This window comes from Piliocolobus tephrosceles, chromosome 1 (genome assembly GCF_002776525.5).
Source record: "Piliocolobus tephrosceles isolate RC106 chromosome 1, ASM277652v3, whole genome shotgun sequence".
Lineage (NCBI taxonomy): Eukaryota > Metazoa > Chordata > Mammalia > Primates > Cercopithecidae > Piliocolobus > Piliocolobus tephrosceles.
Window position 1 is genome coordinate 49,669,064 of NC_045434.1, and position 18,709 is coordinate 49,687,772.

Consider the following 18,709-nt stretch of genomic DNA (forward strand, 5'->3'; position numbering starts at 1 on the left):
CGGGAGGCTGAAGCAGGAGAATCACTTGAACCTGGGAGGCAGAGGTTGCAGTGAGCCGAGATCATGCCACTGCACTCCAGCTTGGGTGACAGAGTGAGACTATCTCTCAAAAAAAAAAAAAAAAAAAAGAAGAAGAAGAAGGGAAGGATGAAGAATGGAAATGGGATGGGGGGAGGAAGGAATGAAGGAATGGAGGGAGGGAAGAAGTGAAAGAGAGAAGTACAAGTAGTAGTTCAAATTTGAATTCTAGATCTACTACTTACTAGCTGTATGAACTTGGGCAAGTCACTTATACTTTCATTTTCCTTAAAAATAAGTCACATACATCCTTCCATGTTAATAGCCATTCATATTCTTTTCAATGACTGCCTAGTATTCCAGTACAACGTAACTAATGTACCCATTGTCTATTGCTGTGCTTTAGTGCCCCTCATCTGAAAAATGGGGATAATGTAACTTATTTCATATCTGTGAAGTTTGGAGTTAATGTGCAAAAGTACTCAGGACACCGGGCATAGTGGCTCATGCCTATAGTCCCAGGACTTTGGAAGGCCAAGGTGGGAGGATCACCTGAAGTTGGGAGTTCGAGACCACCCTGACCAACATGGAGAAACCCCGTCTCTACTAAAAATGCAAAATTAGCCAGGGGTGGCGGCACATGCCTGTAATCCCAGCTACTAGGGAGGCTGAGGCAGGAGAATTGCTTGAACCCGGAGGCGGAGACTGTGGTGAGCCGAGATGGCACCCTTGCACTCCAGCCTGGGCAACAATAGCAAAACTGTCTCAAAAGAAAAAAAGAAAAAAAAGTACTTAGGGCAATGTTTGGCACATTGTGAATAGTTTTCTATTTTATTTCTAATAACTTTTTCTAATTGATTGTTTTTGCATCTTGCTACCGAAATTGTAGAAGTCCTAAAACCAATTTTTTAAAGTCAGAAAATGAAGCACAATGCCTGTTGATTATGGAGATACTTATTTCCATAAACATAACCAATGAGATTGTTTGTCAAATTTTAATGTGCATAAATGTAATCGACTGGGCATCTTGTTAAAATGCAGATTCTGATTCCAATGGTCTGGGATGGGACTTCAGACTGCATTTCTAACAAGTTCTCAGGTTATGTTCATTGCTGCTTGTCTGCACATCACCCACTGAGTACTCAGGATACAGATGGTTTGATTTAAAGGGAAAAAATACATAGAAGGAAAACAGTAGATATTATCTGTAAAATGAAGTTAATACTTACCTCATAAGATTGGTGTGAAGATAAAGTGAAATATATCTAAAACGTTAGAATAGCCATCAATAGGGAACACCCTACAATAATATTTTATTGTTTTATTGCAGGATTGCACAATATATTACTCATATAATATGTAATATACAGAGGAGCTGTGTATTAGACATTAATTTGTCTAATGATTGTAATACGCACATTACATATTATGTATGACAAAATTTTATTTGTTGGCTTGCTATCTCTTAAAGTTTTACGGTGTCTGTTGCCTTACAGAAATTTTTAATTTTTATACAGTCAAGTATTTCTCTTCTGGGTTCTTTTGTTTTCTTTGGAGCTTAGGAAGCTTTTCCTTGTCCCTAAATAATAAAATATTCTCCCAAATTTTTTCAAATAATTTCATTGTTTTTGTTTTTGTTTTGTTCTGAGATAGGGTCTCACTCTCTCATCCAGGATGGTGTACAGTGGCTGATCACAACTCACTGTATTCTCAAACTCCTGGCTCAAGGGACCTTCCAGCCTCAGCCTTTTGGGTAATGGGACTACTGGCATGTACCACCTCCATACCCAGCTGATTATTTTATTTTTTATTTATTTATTTTTTAAGAGACTTGTGCACACTAGGCTTGAACTTCTGAGCTTAACCGATCCTCCTGCCTCAGCCTCCCAAAGTGCTAGGATTACAGGCATAAGCCACCACACCCAGCCTGTTTTAATCTTAATGGTTATGATGGGAAGGCGGGGGAAGAGTTCAAAATGTTTTTTAAAATACACCTACATAAGACTTTCCCCACTGGTTTTATGGTTTATTCAATATTCTATTATCATTGCTACAAGGAAGGATCAAAGAAACATATTACATAAAATATATGGATAAGCTAAAAAGTACATAGACCAGTAGTCCTAGCCTTTTCCATATCTTTTTTCAACCTATTTTCATATTGACACTCCAGATCAACATTCATAAACCATTTAACTATCAAACATAATTGCAAATTAATATTCTTAATTATTGTACATTGGTTCTGCCCATACGCAATCCACTTGTATAGTGCTAGTTGAGTACTAGAGAAAAAATTATCTTCATTTAGGTCTCTACTTAAAGCACAACTCATTAATAATCAAGATACATTGAAGAATGTATCTTGAAATGTTAATGTTATAGGCAACTAGGAGGATTAATTGAAAGTATTAACCTGCATATACCACTGTGGCCATTCTATCAAACCTCAGCTCCTCCCACCCTTTTCCCTACTTTATTTTTTACCATTCATACTACTATTTGTAAAGTTGTATTATATACTTACTGTATGTCTCACCATGAGAGCTGGGTCTTTTTCCTATTATACTATCCTCTAGCATCTAGAACAACTCAGATGTACCTCATAAGATTGGCTGAATAAATCACTGAATAGTTTCAAAAAGTTAATGTAATCAAGTCAAAACCACAAAGTGCCCAGTATGCTAGAAGTGATGAATCTTTACCACGTCAGCCATTGGATTTAGGCCAGTTAACAAAGTACTAAAGAACAAACTAAATAACATGCGTGTCTGATTGATCTAGGAATTCATACTACTCTAAAAAAATGAAGTATCACTCTAAAATTATAACTATCCAGTTTGTCTATTTTAGGCATTTAGACATAGAAGGTTTAACTTTTCTGCATTCCAGTGCAGTCATTGGGTGTTACAGCAGGTTCCTCATTCCTTGAACTACTGCAACATGTTCTAACATCAATAGTTCCAAAAGTGGACTCCCTGACTGCTGCAAAGGTGAGCAGTTCCCTAGGTACCCCAATACTGTATGTTTAGATGGGAGTAATTTCTGGAGACTCAAGCTTGAAATCACTCCTCCAAACCTTCCAATGATTTTGTAAGCAACTATGTAATTTCAAAACTGCCAATATAAATCTGCATTCCTCTTCAAATAGCTAGAGTGGTTTGTTTCCTGAAAATTTGTATATGATCAAGTTTAAAAATAATATAAACTACATAGAACTATTTCAGACTACGGGGAGGGCAAGCAAGACTAACACACAAAAACATATGTGTACACATGAGGAAAAAGGATCACTAAATACACCAAAATGTTAATGTGCTCATCCCTGTTAATAAAAATACGGTAATTTAAATTTTATTTTTACTTATCTGTTTTCTCTAAACGTTTTTTGAGAATACATCAAAAGCCTTTTTAAAAATTATTTCAAATACACAAAATCTTACAGGATAAAAATATCTAAATGTATCTTGAAATGTTAATGTTAGAGGCAATTAGGAGGATTAATTGAAAGTATTAATCTGCATATGATACCATAATATACACACAAATATGTATCATGGTCCTAACTAGGGAAGCAAGTCCCCGTGGTTGTGACTCCCGAGCAAATATTTGTCTATTCTAGTGGCACAGCTGACTGCTGTCAGAAAAAGGGCAGCTATCTTGGGAACTAAACATATAAGGTGAGAGTAGCCAGTGCTGCAGCTGTTGGCAAGCTTTTTGTTGATAATACCAGAAGTACATCCCTTAGAAGTGGTCATTTTGAAAGGCATAAAATAGAATGGAAGTGCCTTCACCTACCCAATAATTAAATAAAATTTTAGAAAAGACTAAATATGAAACGAGCAAGACTTTCTATAAAATGTCATTAAAAAAACTTTCCACATAGCATTTATCTATTTATGGGTTGTTCTTTATTCTTCCATTTTCTCTACCCACTAGCTTCATGACTTAGTTTCAAACCAGCAATATATGGCACCCAGACAAAGCCAAGTCATACTTCTTTATTCAGACAGAAGTAATCATGAAGTATCACAAGGGATTGGCAATCATCCAAGAAGATGCAGATAAAATAAACCATTCTTAAGCTATGGAAATTCCTATTAAGGAATTTTGTTAGATTAATATGAAAAAATCCTTATATCTATTAACATGGTCATTTTACAAAGATATTTTTCAAATGTCATTTGATATTACTTTTGTTAACATTTTCAGTGACAATTTTGATAAGCTCTAATTTTGGATCTTTTATGGCTACTGCTTTCTGTGACCTAAGAAACCTTTGACTAACTCCCCAAGTCACTAAAATAATCAACCATGTTTTCAGTTAAAAAGCTTCATACTCACATTTTGGTCTATGATCCATCTCAAAGTCATTTTTGTGAGGTAGGGGGTCATGTTCATTTTTTTCTATATGGATATTCAGCTATTCTGGCTCCATTTGTTGAAAAGACTTTCCCTCTCTGTTGAATTGTTTTGCCACCTTTGTCGAAATCAAGTGATCATATAAATGTTGATCTGTTTTCAGGCTCTCTCTTCTATTCCATTGCCATTGGCAATCCTAGTGCTAGTATCACATTGTATTGACTACTAAATATAACTTACCACAATAATCCTCACATTGCTTAACAAAATGTAAGCCTCAATAGGAAAGGATATATAAATTAAGCTGAAATAAATGAATGGGATCAAGATGAGCCTTCCTTAAAAATCCATTTTTAAAAATTATATCATGGCTTTGAAAACACTCCATAATTATTACTGTATCAAGAGCAAAACATATTTACCCACAAATAACTGAGAAACTACATTTTTCATTACCTCCAAATGAAATTATGTATGAAAAATATTTCATTAGTTTTTCTATCAATTTCCCATCAGGTTTTTCTCCATTATTCTAAGTCATTTAATACCACAATCACCAAGCTTAAAAACAATCCTTAAAAATTCATGTGCTGAAACTGGAAGATGGGTACACGTTCTCCCTCATAAAATAAATTATGCTAAATTTATTTTACAATAAATAATGTTAAAAAGTCATGTATCAACCCCAGAAATATTCTTGATAAAGAAAAAAGTAGATTATTTCATTTAAAAAAGAAAGTTTTATAAAGTCTTCTTTAAAGTCTGACTTGCAAAGGAAGATTAAAAGAAAGAAGATTATTACAAAGCAACTCCCAAAATCAATTTTAAAAAATTAATTGTAAGCAAATTGTATATGGCTCTTGGAAACTGCAGGCTGTACGAAATTTATTCAAATTGGCATAGAAAGATCCCCCATCACCACTACTATCTTTTTAAAAAAGCAGATAGCATGAACTGTCAAACCTCCAATTTTTTTATATACAGCTTATGAGCCTGAAAAAGTATTCCATTGAGAGTAACACCAACATTCTTTAAGATTTACAATTTCTTCTTAACCTGAAATTTTGCTTTGAAGCATAATACTCAAGACCTTCCTGAAACAATTCTCTACTACATAAACCAATAACCCCAAACACTTGAAGAAAAATTACTAAAATAAAATTGAGATGTTTATTACTTTTCTACTGACAGCAGTGAAAATCACTGGAAATTATACTTTTGTCCCTTTTAAATGATTTACATTTAAATCATACTTTTTCAAATAACTGGTATAGCAGATAAAATTCAGTTTTAAAATCCTCAAAACACTCAGATATCAAAGATAGAAATACTGATTTTTTTTCCATTAATGATGAGAAGAAATAAGACATCCAATTTCATTAAGATCTGACAATTGCAAATTTTAAGTATTTAAATTACAGATAAGGAGTATCATTTGTGAATTTTCTAGGTTCATATGGTAGTTACACATCCAGAAAACTAACAGTTCTCAGATTCAATGTCAAATAATGGAATTTGGGTAAGCACTCTTAATATCGCTTTCATTTAATATGCACTACATGCACATGATGCAGGTAGGGAAGAAGTTTATGAATCCATGCATTAAAGACAAGACAGGCTGGCACTACCGCCAAACGTGCACTGAGCCAATTAGGATGTCGCTCAAAGTTCTTTATACATAATGATTTCCATGAAAATATGTGCAGAAGCAGAAATGTGTACACATCCCAAAACATCCTCTTCATTTGGTTTCCTGAGCTTTCTTTGCGTTCTGTTTTTCTTTTGCCTAAAAATTAAAAATAGTGTGTTACAAAATTTTAAAAGTCAGTTTTAGACTATATTAAAATAAAATGTGCCTAAGAGGGTATTCTCAAGATGAAAGGCTTTGAAATACATTGTTTCTAAGATTTCTAAAGCATTATGTTTTATAACTTGAGACTTAAACTTTTCCTGGACAATTACATAGTTATTCTTTGCTTAAGAAAGGATCATGTTTGGTTTGCAGTTCTTTCCTATCTGAAGGTGAAATGAATTATTATAATTGTAATAATTTAAAGATTCCATAAAGTCAAACTCATTCATGAGTATTCCAAAACAATATATACACACATATTTGCCCATTTCCGATTCAAATGAATATAAGAAAAATCTTACATTAGCTTCTGCAAATGTGAATAAATGAGTTTAACCTAACAGTTTAAGTGAGTTTAACAGAATATCACTAAAGGATTATGTATCCCTGGTGTCAACAAACTTTATTTATATGACTTAAAACAATGTTCTTCATGACAATTATATAGCTTGGACACAGTACTTCTGCCTTATTCTTTAGCAAATGAAGCCAGAGCTTATAGATGTTATCAGGCTTGACTAAAGTCCCACAGCTAGTACACGTAAATCCTCAACACAGATCAAAGACATATGCTTTACAGCATTGCTTCTCAATGTATATACCAAAGACTTAGAGACCCTGTTAAAATGCAGACTGATTTAGTAAAATGCCTGAGATTCTGTATCTCTAACAAACTCTCAAATGATGCCAGTTCTGGTGTTCAGAAGACATTTCTAAAGCAAGATTTTAGAGTACTACAACACAATTATTTTCCACTGTGCCACTTCAGAAGAGTCAATAAATTAAGACTTCTACATTATACAACTTTTAAAAACTTCCTTAAATAAAAAATAGAGCAATTAAAACAATTACAGTCTCTTTTTGTGATGTATTAGGTACTATAATTATTATTTAACAGTAAGATAAAACTGAGTATTGTGCCTTAGAATAAGAGCAAATAGTCTGCATGCCATATTAAAAATTATAAAATTAATTGCCAACATCAATGTTTTTAGTTAACAAACATGATTTGTAATTTGATATGTGTATCGCATCTCATACAAAGTTTTATTTCCTCAAATAATAAATATAATTTTGTTTTAGGCATAATTTAAAATAAAAGTATGTGCTTCTTTCCTTATTGATCTCGGAGTATACTTAGTAGAATACTGAGAAGGATTAACAAGAAATAAATTTACTGGTTTCTGATATAAACTTTACAATGTAATTAAATGAGTAAACATATAAGGCAGAGTGTTCATACACTTATTAAAATTTAAAATAGTTATCACCATTAATTGAGCACTAATTTATATACTTTACAGATATGATCTCATTTAATCATCAAGAATGTGAAGTAGGTATGATTCCCAGTTTACAGATGAGAAAGAGGTTATAAGAAAGTAAGTAAGTGCCTAAAAGCACCAGCTAATAAGTAACATATATAAGATTTAAATTCAAAGCCTGTATTTTGGTCTGCTTTTGTTAAAAAAAAAAAAACATTTACAAATAGCATGGAAAAATATATACTGTTAAAAATACTTTCCTTCTATACAGTGTACCAATGATATTAAAAAGTACTGACTTAAATCAGATAATTCTGCATTAATAGATATTAATGTAGATGTTGTTGTGATTAGCCTTAACTATTCTTCTACCTTATTTCTATTAAGAAATAGAAAAAGATCTGAAGCTTACTTATTAGCAATTGAATCATAAAGTCATAGTAAAATGTGGACAAAATTCAATATTGTGAAGTTTCTGTGGATTCCCCCATAGCAATGGAATTTATGATTTTACATCATGTTAAGTTATTGATAGTCAAAAACTTAAGACAGACAATGATTCATAATTACATACAAATGTGTAGACAAAAATTTTTTAATCATAAATATACTCGAATAAATGGAAGTCTCCCAAATATTAAACTATATAATTTTATTTTATATTTTAAGAAAGAGATTTGGTACACAATACAAGAAGTTTTACAACTACATATTTTTGGATTACCTCCTATGCAGTTTTTTAATGTGGTATATATTCAATGAATTCATTAGTTAAAAAGTCTCATATAACAAAAACATTTATAGGTCCAAGTTCATTACAGCCATGCCAAGGGAGAATCACTTTTTATTTATTATTTTACAAATAAAAAGATTTTAGCTCAAATACTTTTATGTCATCATAGACTATAGGCAACTGCCTCAGCTATTCAAAAATCTGATCCTGTAGAATCTCGGCATATAGTAGCACTGCATGGGGTAGCCACATCTTTCCTGTTTGTTTCCTTCTGTTCCTTCTCACACCTTGTTCTTTTATCCTATTTTCCCTGAAAACAAAACATAATAAGATCCACTATTCCAACTTATCTATTTCTGAATTCTATAGGTAATTTTTCTTAGAAGTATTACTATTAAGTAACCATCACTGGTCAAGACTTTATATAATTATAAAAGCTAATATTTAACAGTCTTTTAACATATTTTATTTTTAAATTTGCATTTATCTGCAGAAAACGGTATTTTAATATGACAAAATAAGATGAACAAAAATATATTCTTGCAAAGGAAACTGATAGATTGCTACAGATTAAGTATTCCATTCCAACCATGTATTTAAAACTTTATGGATGTGAAATTTTAAGTGGCTATAAAGTTATTTAGGAGCTACCCTGTGCTTGCTGGGGATCTTCAGCCTGTATCCTGGCATTCATCAAAATAATACTATTTAGCACAGTACCACAATTGTTCATTTATTCCTTTCCTAAATCGTATCATGAGTTGCTTAAGAGAAAATAACACGTCTCAATTATATATACATCCCTAGACCTTAACAGAGTGCCTGGAATATCCTTGCAGCTAGATAAATGTTTGATGAATAATTTAAAACATTTCAACAATTCCAATTAAATGAGTCTAAGCTCCTTCAGAACCTAGGAGAATAAAAGTTATTGCATGCATACAAGAAATAAATCTATCTCGATATTGCTTCTGGAATATTAATAAAAGAACAACTTAGAGAAATAAGCCACTAGAAGGTCAACAACTACTTTCCCTAAGAAAACAAAGGCAAACACAACAGAGTTGGTGTTCCACTAACATCAGGTATTCATATGCTGCCACCTTGTGTCCAAAAAATGTGAACTAAGCAATAAAGATTCTAATGTTAAGCTGACAAGCTGTTGTTTTCTAACTATGCTCTCAAAAAAAATCCGGGGATATAGTGTAATTAAAAATCAAACAACAGTGGTCCTTTTACTTACTAATTTGCATACACAAAAAATTCTGTTCACAGATCAATTTTAATGCAAAATTTATACATTTAAAATTTGTCTAAGGGTCCTGGTCCCTAGTAACATTTATCTAACTTAAAATCTGATGCATCACATATTTAGCACATTGTATAGTTATTTTAATATTTTTAACAGAAAAATATTTGATAGGGTTAGTAACATCATATCTAGGTATTCTTGTTAATCAAGCAATTTTGAGAACCACAGGACCCTGTATTAATCTAAAACTTGGAATACAACCTGAGATGCATGAACAGAAAAAAACCTATAGTGGAAAAGAGATTTAGCAGTCTTCTGCAATAATTTTTACATGTAATGCTAAAACTTGGGTCACATGTTTCAATCAATAAGGTATATACACAAAAAATTATTAGCTCACATCTCATATTGTTTAGAATGTATAACATGAAACAGCTTGGTAGAAATGTATCTTTGCTTTGTAAACTTTAAAATTAATAAGGAAAATATACCTACCATGTATTCTCGTCTTTAAGTTAATGGTCCAAAATTTTATTTGCCTAGTAGTGTCTTCTCAGTGTTTCTCAAACTGTGGTACACAGACCAGTTGCATTAGAATCACTTGGGGAACTTATTAAAGAATCCTTCCCCTATATCAGAGTATCTGGGGAGGGGCCAGGTAACACGTATTTTAAAGAATATCCACTGATGTTCACTTTCAGAAACACTGATTTACAGTATGAACTTAAAAGCAATTTAACTGCATTTTACTTATTCAACAAATATTTTATTGTTACTTATGAAAAAAATAATAAAAATCAGAATTTTTCACTAACTTATGCTAGTTTTCCCTCAGTGGAATGCATGCTAGACTAGAAATAAGAAAACCTATTTTGTAGTACAGGCTATTTTTTTTTTAATCCAACAATGTCCATTCTACTTTTAAATTCTGTTATATCAACTCAAATTTTTGCTAAATAGGAAAATATCTATTATTTCAAGTATTAGCATTAAAAGTCTATTTTTGCTTAAAGAAAGAATAATGTTTTAAATTTTATTTTAATACAGTACAACCTGAGGTCTTGACACTAAGAATCTGGAAGGCTAAAGCAGTGGGGTAATTCTTTATTTTTGTTTTACAGTCTCAGTTGAACTAATTCTTATAGAATACAAAACAAGAAGCAAAAGCAAAAGAATAAAAATGTATAAGCTTCCAAAAATTTTACCTCTACTCATGCAAAAGAAAAAAAAAATACATTTTACGTTTTAGGAGAATCTAAACCTCATTTAAGTATCTACAAATAAAATACTTACCTTTTCTACTAGTGGTATTAATTGCTGGTGTTCTGCTAAAGTCTTTAACAATTCCATAATGAAAGGCAGATAATTATGCTTCCTTCTAATATTCTCAATCTGAAAATAAAACAACATCAATCCACACTAACTACATTTATGCTAATTTTGGTATTTTATTCTTTGCATCCAACTCAAAATAGAAATGGTATAAAATATCCACTCTCATAAGAAAATAATTTTAGAAATAATGAGACTCCATTCCCACTGAGAATAAAGATTAACACAATAAAACACGTGGAGGGAGTTTCTTGGGCAGGGCTTCCTGCCCCTGACTTAGCAAATAATAGAGGCCTTTAAAAGTCCAATCTAAGATTACTTATGAAAATGTCATTTATAAAAACAACTAAAGGTCTACATGCTAAATTAACATTTGCTACTTCACCTTTGCAAATAATCAGGCAAAGTCTAATGAGATCAACTTTATTTTATGATCAAGCACAATCTTTCCTTCAGATTATTTTTTTTTTTAAAGGAGGTACACTGCAGGAAAAAATTTATACTTCAGTGGAAAACTATGGACTGTCTAGATAACATCCTCTCAAGTTATGTGATTCTAGGCTCTCACTGCCACTGAGCTGTTATATATTCTGCCTGGTAGAAGTATAATTGATTGCCCTTCTTCCATAGAAAGTTTCCATCTCTTATAAATTTATTTCAACTTCATATAAATTTGAGCTTCTCTGACTTCTTCTTTAACTAGAGTTCCTTCAGTTAATTAACTAAATTAAAGCTTAACACGTTTGTTTTATAGCAGTATGAGAATCATTTGATCTTTTTTTAAACAAAGCATTCCCAAATAATAAAGCAGGAAACTTTATGGAAGTTATGGAAACTCTGTGTTGTATTTTGGGCGGATATTAAAAGTTAATTACATAATAACTACATAAGTATATATAAAGATGGGTAATTTACTTTTTTAATATCATGTGAAATGGAAAATAATTGATAAAGCTATTATTTCTTCCTTTCCTATCTCCACAAAGTTGGCCCTCCCTCTTTCCTGCCTGGAATACCCTAGAGCCTGCCTGCCTGCCCTTACCACTTTCACCTGAAGAAATTCTACTAGTTTAACCCATTCATTTCATTTAACTATCATCTGCTGTCTGATAAGTATGATGCAAAGTATCTGTTGTCTGTTAAGTATGATGCAAAACACTTTACTGACACTGTGGGGAGCAACAAAAAGGACAGTTCTTGCCTTACACTGAGGTTCAAATGAAAAACAATCCTTTTACTACCATAACACATGACAAATGACATATACATTCCACATCCAAAGTTAAGACAAAATTCAAACTTTCCTCCACTCTTTCCGCTTTTCTGAAAAAAAGGTTACCAGACGGATTGCAAGTGAAAGACAACACATTATTAAAAATAACTGCCTTTATATTTGATTCTGAATTACATAAATGCTTGTCATGATTAAATAAAATTAAATCAGAATTTTTAACTCTAAAAAATCTGAACGCAAAATCAACAGGAAAAAGTTTTAAGTGAATTTAAAATACAGTGATTTGATTATATATTCAAAATAGGATATACCCTAAGGAACAAGAAAAACTTAAGAAAAAACTGTTCACTTGTTGTTATACTATTGGCTATTATTCTGAACCTTTTTATATAGATGCACATACATATATACACAAATATGTTATATACATACTACATGTATATGGCATAAAACAAATAAGTAATTACATTAATTTTGTTATGAACCCAACATTTTCAACTTAATAGAAGAAATGCAAATTATTAACTTCCTTATGCACAAAGCCCTTTAATCCTAAATTTGAGTATTAATATGAATACATGATGTATTTTCTCTTCAAAAATAAAATACGAAACAAACAAAAGTGTATTTGCAGTGCTACAAAGGCCTAGAAACAATGATCAATCAGGAGCACTGAGCCCGAGTGCCCAGATAGTGGTTTCTAAACACTATTTTGCACCAAAGGAACAAACGGCTTATTTATAAAATGGCTGATTCCAAGTTTAAGCAAGAAATGTACAAGAAAAGTCTAAGCCAGGCATGGTAGCTCACACCTGTAATCCGAACACTCTGGGAGGCCACAGTAGGCAGATCACTTGAGGTCAGGAGTTCGAAACCAGCCTGGACAACATGGTGAAACCCTGTCTCTACTAAAAATACAAAAATTAGCTGGGTGTGGAGGCAGGCACCTGTAATCCAGCTATTTGGGAGGCTGAGGCAGGAGAACTGCTTTAACCCAGGAGGCAGAGGTTGCAGTGAGTCAAGATAGTGCCCTGCACTCCAGCCTGAGCAACAGAGCAAGACTCTGTCTCAAAAAAAAAAAAAAAAGGGGGGGGGGTCTGAAACATTTTATCACAGAAAGCAAGGAAGCTGGCTGGGCATAGTGGCTCACCCCTGTAATTCCACCACTTTGGGAAGCCAAGGCAGGAGGATCATTTGAGGTCAGGAGTTTGAGACCAGCCTGGCTAACATAGTGAAATCCCGTCTCTACTAAAAATACAAAAATTAGCCAGGCGTGGTGGCACAGGCCTGTAATCCCAGCAACTCGGGAGGTTGAGGCAGCAGAATAGCTTGAACCCGGGAGGCAGAGGTTGCAGTCAGCCAAATTCGCCTTGCTACACTCCAGCTTGGGCAACAAAGTGAGACTCCATCTCAAAAAAAAAAAGAAAGCAAGGAAGCTATCAGAAACTAAGGGGGTTATGTCAAAAGGACTTAGGAGACAGCCTGAAGTGGCTCCCATTGGCCACAAATAGGATAATTTGAGCATCAATAAGAATGACAACGGGCTGAGTGCAGCGGCTCATGCCTATAATCCCAGCACTTTGGGAAGCCAAGGCAGGTGGATCACTTGAGGTCAGGAGTTCGAGATCAGCCTGGACAACATGATGAAACCCATCTCTACTAAAAATACAAAAATTAGCCAGGCATGCAGGCAGGTGCCTATAATCCCAGCTTCTTGGGAGGCTGAGAGGGGAATTGCTTGAACTCAGGAGGAGGAGGCTGCACTAAGCCCACATCATGCCCTGTACTCCAGCCTGGGCAACACAGCAAGACTCCGTCTCTAGGAAAAAAATGTCTGAAACATCTTATACTAGAAAGCAAAGAAGCTGGCTGGGCATAGTGGCTCACATCTGTAATCCCAGCACTTTGGGAAGCCAAGGTGGGAGATTCATTTGAGGCCAGGAGATCGAGACCAGCCTGGACAACATGGTGAGACTCTATCTCTACTAAAAATACAAAAACTAGCTGAGTGTGCTGGCGTGGGCCCATAATCCTACCTACTCGGGAGGCTGAGGCAGGAGAATTGCTTGAACTGGGAGGCAGAGGTTGCAGTGAGCCAAGATTGCCTCACTGCACTCCAGCTTGGGCGACAAAGTGAGACTTCATCTCAAAAAAAACAAAAACAAAACCAAAAAAACAAAGAAGCTATCCAGAAACTAATCAATAAGAATAATAACAGGCTTGGTGCAGTGGCTCATGCCTGTAATCCAAGCACTTTGGGAGGCTGAGGCGGGCAGATCACTTGAGGTCAGGAGTTCAAGATCAGCCTGGCCAACATAGCAAAACCCTGTCTCTACTAAAAATACAAAAATTAGCGTAGCCAGGCATGGTGGTGCACACCTGTAATCCCAGCTACTTCGGAGGCTGTGGCAGGAGAATTGCTTGAACCTGGGAGGTGGAGGTTGCAGTGAGCCAAGATTGCACCACTGCATTCCAGCCCTGGCGACAGAGCGAGACTCCGTACAAAAAAAAAAAAAGAATAATAACTACAGTGAACTGAAACATCAAATAGGTTAAAATTCTGTTCCTAGTAATATTTTACGAAAATAAAAATGAAAGACATCTCACTACTTATCTTTGTAGGGTATCAGAGAATCAACATATTATTTGAAATCTGGTAAATGATAGGAGGGAAAGCCATCAGATATTCAATGTACCTTCATCTTGAAATATACTGCTCTATATTAAAACATTAAAGGAACACATTTTTAAAAACATACCTTGTATCTTTTTAATTTCTGTACTTCTTCTTCAATAAGCATCTGATTTTTGGCAACTTCTGACTGAATAGCACTTAACATACTATTACCTTGATCTGTATCCATGGGTTCCTCCTTGGGGGAAGGAAAAGAAATAGCACACCCTAATAATTGAGGCTTACATTCAGAATACTTTAAAATAATAAACACAGTATGACTATTTTCGAATTTCTACTCTTCATATTGATAGCAGCATGCCAGCCTAACAGCAGCATTAAAGGATAAAAGCTCCAAAATCGTACCTTCCATATTTGTTTTAATAATATGAATTTTCATCTAAAAACAACTTACACTGTAATATACTATATTGCCATATTCTAATACACTGTAAAATAAATTTTCTTAAATATACTCTTAAGAAAATGTGATCAAAGGATGGTAAATAAACTTTTGTCTACTAAATCTCTTCTCCAATGACATTTACTAAGGAAAGATAACCATAGACTAGTAAAGACTACATGTGACTCTAAATGTACTCAGTTAACTCTTTGAGAATTAACTTGCTTAATTATATAATGAAATCACAGAAAATAGTTAAAATAGTTCATTCCTAACACTTATTTAGCATTTACCATTTGTTAGTCATTAAGTGATTCACATATAATACCTCATTTACTCCTCATGACAGTCTTATAAAGTAAATACTACTTATTATCTTTATGCTATATGAAGAAAGTGAGGCACAAGGAAATATACTCAAATTCCTATATCCACTAAGTGCAAAGTGAGGAACCGAATGAATCTAGGCAGCCTGATTCCAGAGTGTGTATTCGCTTAACCACCATTCAGACCACTTCATTCTATATATATATTTAAAGTAAATACTATTCCTGAGAGAATAACCAAGCTAGAACTTTGTACTTAGAAACATGGCCACGAACCTCTGCAAGTTGTCTTTGTAACTCTGCTATCTTCTGTTCATATATCATTTTTCTGTCAGACACAATGGCCATTAAATTAAATCGAATTTCACCTTCACTGTACCTAGAAGAAAATTATTTGTTTATAATGTAATAAAGAATTGTACAACTATTACCATTAAGATAATCCATTGTGATTCCCCTCTTGATTTTCTAGTATAAACAAAAATCTATCAATTGGCTAACAATAAAAATGGACACTTTTAGAAAGCTTTCAGGTCAGGCACATAGGTGTGCATCTGTGGTCCCAGCTACTTGGGAGGCTCAGAAACGGGGAGGATCCTTTGAGTTTAGAAGTTGGAGGCTGCAGTGAGCTACGATAGAGCACTATACTCCAGCCTGGGGAACAGAACAAGACCCTGTCACTTAAAAAAAAAAAAAAAAAAAAAAAAGCTTTCATATAGGAAAGACAACTATAGCAATATAGCAAAAAAAAAAAAAAAAAAAAATTAGTTAAATTTCATCAATCACAAATGTTTTTCAAATGTTCTAAAATAATGTTAGTATCACTTAAAACATGTGAAATAAAAAATACTTTAATCAGTTTCCCTATCTTTATAAGAAATATGGCAACTCATTAACTTAAGAGCTCAGAAAAACACAAATGACTACTCCACATTTGTTAAATTAATTAGACTGGCATCTTGATTGGAATTAACTATGCTCCTTTATATAATTTTTTCCAAGTCATGATGAACTTTCTATTTTTAATTTACATATTTTACATTTTATCTTATCATATGTAAATAAATATAACATATTTTATTAATATAATGTATAATTATATCGTATAGTAAAACTTCCGAATGTTTGATTTTTACTACTCTGATATCAATGAAGCATCTCATAACATAAGCTTGTTCATGGTAGTAACTGACATTAAAAGCATTATTTGTAACACTATGTAAATGGCATTAAGATGAAAATATATAGAAAATGTAAGCCCATTTTGCATTAGTTTATCTCTAAGAGTTTCTCATACACAGCTCTATTCACTGAAAAGAATATAACTATAGTGCTTTGAACTATGTAAAAATGTTTTTAAAACACTGATTGTGGGACTTTATGTCCCTATTCCTGCCATTAAGTACAACTAAAAACCCTGGACATAATATGTTTTTTAAAAACAGCAAGCAAGCAAGAACATTCTGAAAGACAGAAAAAGGCAGACAAGGTGGGGAACTCAGGAACCAAGAATGATACAACAGTGAATTCCCTGAGGTTTTTTCCTGCCTCATATATCCCAGACTTGGAGCTGAAGAAACCAGCAACCCAGAAATACCAACAGACACAGACAAAAAAACCCCAACAAAAGTCTGCTCTCTCTAGCCAAAGAGAAAAGGTGCAGCCTCAGAAGGTAGAAAACTTTAAGATAATAATCATTCTACTATAGCCAAATATGACTGAAAAATCTGTGACCTCACCCCTACTCAAAACCAGTAAAAGTCGAATAGAGAGCCTGGACTTCCAACCTTGTTTCCAACCTTTAACAAGACTCCTAGGTTGGTATTAAAAAAGGCTGGGTAGGGAATGGGGACTTTTATCCCCACCATGTGGTAATGACAACACCCATTTGTGGTATCAGAGGACACAGAATAGGAAGCTACAACTGCCACTACCATCCAGTGGCAAAGTAGCCTCTTCCACTTCAGTATGAGTGGAAAGCAATAGCAAGGCACTTCTACCCCTCTCAGGCAGAGTGGTATCAAAAGAAACCTTGCTGGGGGCTAGAACTCCTATCTCTGCCCAGCAATAACAAGAAGCCTTTTTCCATTTCAGTTGTCACTGAAGGCCTAGTAGGGAAGCTGGACTTCTACTCCCATCTGGCAGTAATGAGGTGGCACCCACAATTTACCCTGGCAGAGCCATGTCCATAAAAACCAGCTCACACAGAAATTTTAAATAAGATCCAAAGTCGAGGGGGGCGCACAAGATGGATGAATAGAACAACTCCAGCCTCCAGCTCCCAGCATGAGCGACACAGAAGACGGGTGATTTCTGCATTTTCAAGTGAGGTACCGGGTTCATCTCACTGGGGCGTGTCAGAGAGTAGATGCTGGTCAGCGGGTGCAGCCTGACCAGTGAGAGCTGAAGCAGGGCGAGGCATCGCCTCATCTGGGAAGCACAAGGGGGAAGGGAATTCCTTTTCCTAGCCAAGGGAAACTGAGACACACAACACCTGGAAAATCAGGTAACTTCCACCCTAATACTGTGCTTTACCAAGGGTCTTAGCAAACGGCACACCAGGAGATTACATTCCACACCTGGCCCGGAGGGTCCCACGCCCACGGAGACTTCCTCATAGCTAGCACAGCAGTCTGAGATCTAACTGCAAGGTGGCAGTGAGGCTGGGGGAGGGGCGCCTGCCATTTCGGAGGCTTAAGTAGGTAAACAAAGCCTCTCGGAAGCTTGAATTGGGTGCCCACCACAGCTCAAGGAGGCCTGTCTGCCTCTGTAGACTCCACCTCCGGGGACAGGACATAGGTAAACAAAAAGCAGCAGAAACTTCTGCAGATGTAAATGTCCCTGTCTGACAGCTTTGAAGAGAGCAGTGGTTCTCCCAGCATGGAGGGTGAGATCTGAGAACGGACAGACTGCCTGTTCAAGTGGGTCCCTGACCCCTGAGTAGCCTAACTCGGAGACATCCCCCACTAGGTGCAGACTGACACCTCACACTTCACATGGCTGGGTACATCTCTGAGACGAAGCTTCCAAAGCAAGAATCAGACAGCAACACTCGCTGTTCAGCAATACTCTATCTTCTGCAGCCTCTGCTGCTGATACCCAGGCAAACAGGGTCTGGAGTGGACCTCAGGCAAACTCCAACAGACCTGCAGCTGAGGGTCCTCACTGTTAGAAGGAAAACTAACAAACAGAAAGGACACTCACACCAAAACCCCATCAGTACTTCACCATCATCAAAGACCAAAGGCAGATAAAACC

At 34.8% G+C, this 18,709-nt stretch overlaps 1 protein-coding gene across 1 annotated transcript in view; it reads right to left on the bottom strand.

The window, feature by feature from the left end:
* Positions 1–4,112: 4,112 nt before the first annotated feature.
* UCHL5 (ubiquitin C-terminal hydrolase L5) overlaps positions 4,113–18,709 on the bottom strand; it is a 51,696-nt gene continuing 37,099 nt past the window's right edge. Inside the window, exons 9-12 of the mRNA XM_023203386.3 lie at positions 15,728–15,830; positions 14,808–14,921; positions 10,776–10,874; positions 4,113–6,166 (exon numbers count right to left, since the gene is read on the bottom strand). Of these exons, the coding sequence (XP_023059154.1) occupies positions 6,122–6,166; positions 10,776–10,874; positions 14,808–14,921; positions 15,728–15,830 (361 nt within the window). The 3' untranslated portion in view covers positions 4,113–6,121. The remainder of the gene's footprint in view (positions 6,167–10,775; positions 10,875–14,807; positions 14,922–15,727; positions 15,831–18,709) is intronic.